Below are 9,408 nucleotides of genomic sequence, written 5' to 3'. Positions count from 1 at the left end.
AATAAAATCTGTTGTGTCCCTATCTTGGGTTTCTTTTCGCTTAGCATCAGCTTTTATGATCATATATACATAGCTCTTAACCTCTTCTGCTTGTCCTAGACATAGACTAGTTAATGCAGATAAGGGAAACTGATTTCCCTTACATTCTGTGCGCAGTGCGCCAAGCCATCGGCCAGGCATCTCGGCGGGGGCTGCCAGGACCCCAGAGACACAGGGGGCCGCCTGCAGATCACCCGCGCAGAAGCCGCCTGAGGTACCGGCTTGCAGAACAACTGATCGCCAGAAACAGAGAAACCTACAAGCCAGGAGTCTCCACGAGGATCCCACCCCCACCCCTCACTCTCCACCTAAGCAGAGAGGCTCCATCCCGCCAAAGCTGCCTGGCACCTGCAGCGTGACAAAGGGACCTATCTGCAGACCACCCGCGCAGAAGCCAACCCGGCGGGGGCAGCCCGGGTCCCAGAGTCACAGGGGGCTGCCTGCAGATCACCCGAGCAGAAGCAGCCTAATTCACCGGCGTCAGACCCACCGGATCTCTACAACCCGCGAAGAAGCCGCCTGAGCGTGGACACTGTGGACCCGACAGCTTAGATAGAGGCAGTGACGTCATGAAACCTCCCAATACTTTTATATTTACTTATGACTTGTCTAATAGTCTCCATAAGAGGGGCTTTCAGGGTAGCACTTAACTCTGGTGAGTTAGTCATGTTCTCAGGATACTCATCAGATGTTGGAGTCGTCAACACTTCCAAGAAAGAGCCCTGAATAAGGGAAAGTTGAGCATGAGTAAGTAGAACAAGCAACAGGAGCAGTAAAAGATTAATAGGCACTCCTATACAGGGAAAAAAAAGAAAAACAGGAACACATCTTTCCCAGGGGCTTGCCAGCCTTTTTAGGAGGTAGGCCTCTTTGAAGTCCCATTCTCTGAGGTAGGCTTCTGTGAAGCCCCATTCTGAGGTAGACTTCTGTGGAGTCCCATTCTCAGATCTAAAAGCAGGTGTTCCATGCTAAGCAGACTCCACCGGAGTAGACCTGGCAAGGAGGCTATTTTTTTTTAGTTTTTTGGGACCAGTCGTGGGGACTGAAATCTGGGCCTGGGCACTGTCCTTCAGCTCTTCAGCTCAAGGCTAGTGCTCTACCACTTGATCCACAGTGCCACTTCTGGCTTTTTCCTTTTTGCTTATATGGTGCTGGGGAATCAAACCCAGGGCCTCATGCATGTAAGGCAAGCGCTCTACCACTGAGCCACCTTCCCAACCCTGCTTTTATTTTTAATCAATGAAATTCCTTCACTTTTAGTCCTCTTCTTTGTAAGAGTCTTCATTTCTTGGATTTTCAATTCCAAATAATTTAAATAACCTTACTGCTATCCCTTCTTTGAGGACTTGATCATACAGTAAAGGACTTTCCTCCTTAATGTGTCCGTATTTAGGTCCTGGTATGGGTCTGTGTTCTGTTGCACCATGAGTGCACCTGAGATGAGCTGGTTAGTAGAGCCAATGATTGTAGAAAACATCTGACAAAATGAATAGTGCTATGGAGGGTTATCAATGGATTCAGGTGACTGGATGAATTTGTAGTGACATATATGTATATTTACGTACATAGATATGCATACACACACACACACAATGTAATCACCCCGGTGACCTGCTGATGCATGCCTTCCCTTGTAATCTGTCACTCAAAGCCAAGAGGTTCACATTCATGAACCATTGGGACATTCTCAAGTATGTCTCTAAAGTCCTCATAAGCTGTTGCTATGGAGACATGTTCATGTGGGGCTTCTGAATTCTGTTTTTACACATGGAATTGTGGAATGTTAAGTGTATATTCTTTTTTTTAAGCTCCAAGAATGGGACTCAAAGCCAGTACATGATACTTTTGCTCACTTAGTAATGCTCTAAAAACTAAGCCATACCTCTATCCCTTAAAGTATGTATTTTGTCTATTCTGTTGTGAAAGACTATATGAATATATGACAAATTCTACCAACTCTATAAAAATTACAGAACTGTTCATTTCCAGGGGTGGAAGAGACTGATGTTATAGAAGGTATTCTAGGTTTACAGAAAAATTTGAAAATTGTTTCCCACAAGAAATCTGAATGGATTCTGTGTCACTTTGATTGAATTTCACCACATAAAATAAGTATTTACTAAATCAACTTTATTACTCATCTATAATTCTCAAATATTTCTCATTTTTAAATGTTACAAAATTCCATTAAATCACTCAATTTCTTTATAGATTCTATGAAACTACTTATTTTCCTAATTTATAACATTTCAGTTTTACTTACATAAGTTTTGTAAACACCTTTGAAGAAAGTAGACTGCTTCTCAATGATAGGACTCATGATACTAAATACAACAACCTCAAAATTAGAGATGTGGCACAAAGGGTAGAGTGCTAAGCTTGAGAATAAAAGCCAAAGGGAAGTAAAGGGCCATGAGTTCAAATGAAACTAACAGCAAAATAAAAGGAAAAAGGTACATATCATCCTAGAATTTCATGAAACAGGAAATTAGACATAATCATCTTCTTGTAGATCTCCCAATAGAGAATGTTAGAAATGGAACTTGAGAAATTTTAGAAGATGGACATTCAGGGAAGAATGACTGAGAGTACTTAGAACTTTTTTGAAAAACTTTCTACATGTTTTACATTGCTATGATTTCTCATGTGTGTGTGTGTTCAATGATGAACCCTGAGCTGTGCCTTCTGGTTGAAGAATTCCACATTTCTACCTTGATAAGGTTTGTATCCTGTGTGGGTTCTGTATTGCAAACTGACTTCTCTTCCAAATGAAAGGCTTTCCTTACTTGTTACATTCTAGAGATTTCTCATTTGGGTGAATTTTCTTATATGCTAGGCTGTGGCCTCCAGTGGATGGTTCTTTACACATTTGTTGCAGTCATAAGGCTTCTCTCCTGTGTTGTGCTCTCTGATGAAAAATAAGGGCTGAATTCTGTGTGAAACTCTATCCACAGCTGTTACATTCCTAAAGTTTTACTTTGTGTGTTTTCTGATGGACAGTAAGGTTTCCCCTGTGGCTGAATGACTTTCCACACAGGTCACATTCAAAAGGTTTCTCTCCTGTGTGTGTTCTCTGATGGTCAGAAAGGTATACCTTCCTGGTGAAAGACTTTCCACAGCTGTTACATTAATAAGGTTTCTCTCCTGTGTGCATTATCTCATGGATGTTAAGTGCTGCCTTCCACCTGAAAGACTTTCCACACTCCATACATTCATAAGGTTTCTCTCCTATGTGTAATATCTGATGTGATTTAAGGATCGACTTCTGGATGAAAGACTTTCCACACTAGCTACAATCATAAGGTTTTTCTCCTGTGTGTTTTCTCTCATGGAAAGTAAGGCCGATTTTCTTGCTGAAAGACTTTCCACACCTCCTACATTCATAAGGTCTCTGTCCTGTATGTGTTGCCTGATGGGCAGTAAGTTGTGACTTCATGACGAAAGACTTTCTACACACATTACATTCATAAGGTCTCTCTCCTGTATGTGTTGTCTGATGGATCCTAAGGTTTCCTTTCTGGGTGAAAGACTTTCTACAGAGATTACACTGATAAGGTTTCTCTCCTGTGTGTGTTGTCTGATGGACATTAAGGGTTGTCTTCTGGGTGAAAGACTTTCCACACACATTACATTCATAAGGTTTCTCTCCTATGTGTATTCTGTGATGATATGTAAGTTTTGACTTCCACATGAAAGACTTTCCACAGAGGTTACATTCATAAGGTTTCTCACCTGTGTGTGTTCGCTCGTGAGCAGTAAGGTTTGTCTTCTGGGTGAAAGACTTCCCACACTGGATACATACATAAGGCTTCTCTCTTGTGTGTGTTTTCTGATGGACAGTGAGGTATGACTTCCGGCTGAATGACTTTCCACACAGGTTACATTCATAAGGTTTCTCTCCTGTGTGTGTTGTCTGATGGACATTAAGGGTTGTCTTCTGGGTGAAAGACTTTCCACACACATTACATTCATAAGGTTTCTCTCCTATGTGTATTCTGTGATGATATGTAAGTTTTGACTTCCACATGAAAGACTTTCCACAGAGGTTACATTCATAAGGTTTCTCACCTGTGTGTGTTCGCTCGTGAGCAGTAAGGTTTGTCTTCTGGGTGAAAGACTTCCCACACTGGATACATTCATAAGGCTTCTCTCCTGTGTGTGTTTTCTGATGGACAGTGAGGTATGACTTCAGGCTGAATGACTTTCCACACAGGTTACATTCATAAGGTTTCTCTCCTGTGTGTGTTGTCATATGGACAGTGAGGTGTGCCTTCCGGCTGAATGACTTTCCACACAGGTTACATTCATAAGGTTTCTCTCCTGTGTGTGTTAGCTGATGGACAGTAAGCTGTACCTTCCGAGTGAAAGACTTTCCACACAGGTTACATTCATAAGGTTTCTCTCCTGTGTGTGTTGTCAGATGGACAGTAAGTTGTGACTTCTGGCTGAAAGACTTTCCACACAGGTTACATTCATAAGGTTTCTCTCCTGTGTGTGTTGTGAGATGGACAGTAAGGTGTGCCTTCCGGCTGAAAGACTTTCCACACACATTACATTCATAAGGTTTCTCTCCTGTGTGCGTTGTCAGATGGACAGTAAGGTGTGTCTTCCGGATGAAAGACTTTCCACACAGGTTACATTCATAAGGTTTCTCTCCTGTGTGTGTTAGCTGATGGACAGTAAGCTGTGCCTTCCGGCTGAAACACTTTCCACACACATTACATTCATAAGGTTTCTCTCCTGTGTGTGTTCTCTGATGGACAGTAAGGTGTGTCTTCCGGGTGAAAGAATGTCCACATTGGTTAGATTCTTTAACTACAGGAGATACTCCAGGACTATAAGCAGCACATATCCCATTAGACTCGCCATGGAGAAGCATGTTCTGACACTGCCTGAACTCCTCTGTCCTTATCCCTAAAGAGTTTCCATTATTCCTAATCAGCTCTGACTTAGGTTTTGATCTCAAATTAAAAGTTGTTATTAATTTCACATTTTTCTCCCCTGTGTTAGTATTCATGACTCCGACATCAGCCAGACAATCGTAGGGATTCTCCTGACAGGTCTTAGTCCTGTACTCCTTTTCTTGGACATCTACAATGAGATATAGAAAGACAGACAAAAACAGAAATGAGACCTCAAGATTCCTTAATGTAACAGTAAAGGCATTTCTGTGCATCCTGTTACGAGATTTTAAAAGATCAAAGCTGGAACTCTTTGATGCAGAATATAAGCTTTTCTCTGTAATGTATTAGTTAAGAAAGTAAAACACTTCTGGAGGAATATCAATACCAAATTTCAAACTCTACTATAAAGCCATAGTAATCAAAACAGCTTGGTATTGGCATAAAAACAGACCGCAGGACCAATGGAATAGAATTGAAAACCCAGAAATGAACCTACAGACCTATAGCCATCTAATCTTCGATAAGGAAGCTAAAACAATAGAATGGCAGAAAGACAGCCTCTTCAGTAAATGGTGCTGGCAAAATTGGTTAACTACATGTAGAAAACTAAAGCTAGATCCTTATATATCACCCTGCACCAGAATCAACTCCAAATGGATCAAAGACCTTGAACTGAAAGCAGACACTCTGAAAACATTACAGGATGGAATAGGAGAAACCCTAAGTCTCCTTGGCTCAGGTCGAAATTTTCTGAATAGAGACCCGGAAGCACAACAAATCAAAGAAAGGTTGGACAAATGGGACTGCATAAGATTGCAGAGCTTCTGCAGGGCAAATGAAATAGCTGGCAAGATCAATAGAAAGCCCACCGATTGGGAGAAGATCTTTACTAGCCATACAACGGACAATGGTCTCATATCTAAAATATACTTGGAACTCAAAAAATTAAACCACCCAACAACAAATCCTCAAAGAAACAACTGCCCAATAAATAAGTGGGCGAAAGACTTAAAGAGAAGCTTCTCTGAAGAAGAAAGAAGGATGGCCAATAGACACATGAAGAAATGTTCAACATCCCTAGCCATAAAAGAAATGCAAATCAAAACAACATTGAGATATCACCTCACTCAAGTTAGAACAGCAAAAATCAAGAACTCTAACAACAACAGATGCTGGAGGGGATGTGGACAGAAAGGAACCTTACTTCATTGTTGGTGGGAATGTAAACTTGTTCAACCACTTTGGAAAGCAGTATGGAGGTTCCTCAAAAGACTTCACATAGATCTCCCCTATGATCCAGCAATCCCACTTTTGGGCATTTACCCAAATGTTTACAAACAAGACCACACTAAAGCTACCAGCACAACTATGTTTATTGCAGCATTATTTACCATAGCTAAGATATGGAACCAACCCAGATGCCCCTCAGTAGATGAATGGATCAAGAAAATGTGGTATATATACACAATGGAATTCTATGCCTCCATCAGAAAGAATGACATTGCCCCATTTGTTAGGAAATGGAAAAGTTTGGAAAAAATTATATTAAGTGAAGTAAGCCAGGCCCAAAGAAGCATAGGTCCCATGGTTTCCCTTATTTGCAATATCTAGTATAGGTATGAGTCAAGCGGAAAAGGTCAGATAATGTGATGTTAGGAAAATGAACCCTTAAATATGTATTTTAATGTTTTCGTTTCTTTCATGCATGTGTTTCTAACCCATTTATAAGATTATTTCTTTGTTGCTTTGTATGTCCCTCCCCCACAGTGTAACCCCCGCTTTCACTATATTTGATGTCAGTATAACATGTGGAGGAGATGGGGACAAACAACTCGTTTAAGGATTCAGGTGGACCTGTTGCAACAATGAGAAGTACAAAATGTCATGTCAAAACCAGCTTTACAATGTCGGTGTGGGGGGGGGGAGGGGGGTATAATTGGGTGGGGGGAGGGGGGTAAAATTGGGTGGGGGAGGGGGAAGGCGGGGAAGGGAAGTGAAGGGTAAACAAAGGAGGAGGCTGCAATGCTTGGTAAGAAATGTATGCATTATCCTGCTCATGTAATTGTAGCCCCTCTGTACAGTATGTTCTCAAATAAATAAAATACAATTAAAAAAAAAAAAAAAAGAAAGTAGCACTGACATTTTACAATGGTAAATAATGCTTTTCTGTTTCAGTTCTTTTCTGTTTTTCTCAAGGAATTAATTACTCAAATGATTCATCTACACACTATTAGTTATAAGCTGAGTACTAAACATTTGCTTTTAATACCCTCGAGGTTTGGTCATAAGGGAATAGCTATTATTTTTCTTTTAATTTGTGGAAATAATTTACACATTTTGCTGCTTTGCTTCTCAACCATTAGGTGAGGAACAGAAATACTGTCTAGATTTAGGGACCATTAGGGTGTTTGATACATCCCTTGGCCTTTCCGCTAAGAATGGAAGGTTCCTGAGAGTAAGGATTTATACCTCCATCTCTTCAGTTCTAACTTCTCACTAAGAATTACTTTAGGGATTGGTGGCATTTTAAAAATTGGTTTCCCTCATCCTTAGTCAAATTCTCATCAAATTTCCTTTTCTAACACATCTGCTCCTTCACAACCATTCAAGACAAAGATACTGCAGCTTACCACCCAGGTAGTCATCTCCTATGAACCAAAAGCTTTGCTTCTGAATCTCACTCACTTCCACCATCACCAAGAAGCAATTTCCCTCATCACAGGTAGCAGTCCTGGCATACTCCTTATTTCCTCATACCTTGTTTCAATGAAAATGAGACATCATTTTCTACATTTCTCATTTCCTTTTTCTGTTTAAGAATGATTTCTACAAATAAATAGAAAATTGCTCACTTTAACTATACTGGGACAGCCAAATCAGTTTGTCTCCATGTAAATTCTTGATTGTCATGTCCTTGAGACAAAGGATCACCTAGTTCTCTGCCACACATGACTCAGGGGAACTAGGAACATTATTGCTCAGTACAGCTCATTAAACTTACCAAGTGGACTCTGGCTACAAAACCACCATGCAAGATGCTTTATCTCACCTGTGAGATTCTTCTCTGAGGCTTCTCTTATCCATGGTTCTGACCCTTGCTCCAGCTTGGCAATCAATTTAGGTTTAGGAACACAGTGTCCTGTTATAAACAAGTAGAGAAGAACTATTGGTAGGATGGGTCATCATTACTGTAAGGTCTTAGACATCATGTTCACAAAGTTGCTCCTAAACCTTGTTTCTCATTTCTTACCAACTTCCTGGTTGATATTTCCCAGCTTTCAACTTATTTTGCCAATTGTGTGCCTTGAACTCAGCTCTTTTGCTCAAAGCTAGCCTTCTGCTAGTTTCAGTCCCAGCTACATTTGTAGATTGTGAGGGGATTTGGAGATAAAAGCCTCATGGTCACTTTTCTGCAGTTGCTGGCTTCAAACCAAAATCCTCACATTTCAGCCTCCAGAGAAGCTAAGATTACAGGTGTTAGGGTGTTAGCCACTGCACCCAGGACGAGGGTTGATTACAAATAACCACTTTCAACTAGTGATTTTCAGATCATACTTCAAATAGTGATGTACTTTCTATTCTAGACTATATTTGCACGTACAGAAATCACCCCAAGTTTAGGATGACAGTCTTCTTTCTATTAGTGGAATGCAGTTTAGATTTTGGGCCCAAGTGCTGATTGGGTTTCTTGAAGAATGGGAATAAAATTGTCTCCAGTTACATAATGAAGTGGAAAAAATGGACAGGAATTTTATATTCCCACGGAGTGGAATCATCACCCGAAACAACATAAATATTTATATATCTACTTAGAAAAGAAAACAGCCTTTGATCTCGCATGTTCAAATGACTTTCGCTCACCTAAAGACAAGAGGTTGCTGTAGGTCTCCAGCATTACATCTCTATGCAGGGTCCTCTGAGCATGATCCAGGTCTTGCCACTCCTCCCAGCTGAAGTCCACAGCCACATCATCAAATGACACCAGCTTCTGTAATGGCACATTTGAATCAAGTAATTTGGCCAAGTCAGGAAGGTCTGTGGGACTCATCCCCAATTAATCACCAGGAGAAAAGCAGAACTGGTGCTATGGCTCATGTGGTAGAGCACTAGCCTTGAGGTGAAGAATTCAGGGACAGTGCTCAGGTCCAGAAATCAAACCTCACAACCAACCAACACACACACACACACACGCACACACACACACACACACACACACACACACACACACACACACACGGTATTTCATAAGCAATCACAAGACATTTAGGACATCGCATGGAATACATAGCACCTTACTGATTCATGAAAAGTAAGTGTCCACATAAATGTTAAAGGCAGTAACAGTACTTAAGAATGTCGCTAATTATGGATTGGCCCTTATAAGGTCTGATTTACTTCCCATATATAAATATCCTATGTTAACTCTTTTGTAGTTTAAGTGCTAAATACTGAAGTATGGTCATAG

At 40.8% G+C, this 9,408-nt stretch overlaps 1 protein-coding gene across 1 annotated transcript; it reads right to left on the bottom strand.

The window, feature by feature from the left end:
• Positions 1-587: 587 nt before the first annotated feature.
• LOC138829692 (zinc finger protein 420-like) lies at positions 588-8,991 on the bottom strand. Its single transcript, XM_070026166.1, has 6 exons — positions 8,805-8,991; positions 7,993-8,082; positions 7,701-7,769; positions 3,327-5,130; positions 3,017-3,158; positions 588-761 (listed from the first exon to the last, which is right to left on the bottom strand). Exons 1-6 carry the CDS (start codon positions 8,989-8,991, stop codon positions 588-590), a joined length of 2,466 nt encoding a protein of 821 aa, XP_069882267.1.
• Positions 8,992-9,408: the final 417 nt, after the last annotated feature.

The sequence above is a fragment of the Dipodomys merriami genome, unplaced genomic scaffold, assembly GCF_024711535.1.
Source record: "Dipodomys merriami isolate MVZ:Mamm:240054 unplaced genomic scaffold, mDipMer1.0.p SCAF_175, whole genome shotgun sequence".
Classification (NCBI taxonomy): Eukaryota; Metazoa; Chordata; class Mammalia; order Rodentia; family Heteromyidae; genus Dipodomys; species Dipodomys merriami.
The sequence above is the reverse complement of the archived record's forward strand: the minus strand, read 5'-3'. Positions and strand labels throughout refer to the sequence as shown.

What these genes read in the sequence shown, in the direction of transcription:
- LOC138829692 (XM_070026166.1), bottom strand. Translation starts at nt 8,991, where the DNA reads ATGAGTCCCACAGACCTTCCTGACTTGGCCAAATTACTTGATTCAAAT. An exon ending in CTCAGAGAAGAATCTCACAG is followed by an intron (nt 7,770 to 7,992) that starts GTGAGATAAAGC and finishes ATTTATTTGTAG; the next exon opens with AAATCATTCTTAAACAGAAA. An exon ending in AAACCTTATGATTGTAGCTA is followed by an intron (nt 3,159 to 3,326) that starts GTGTGGAAAGTC and finishes TTAATGTAACAG; the next exon opens with CTGTGGAAAGTCTTTCACCA.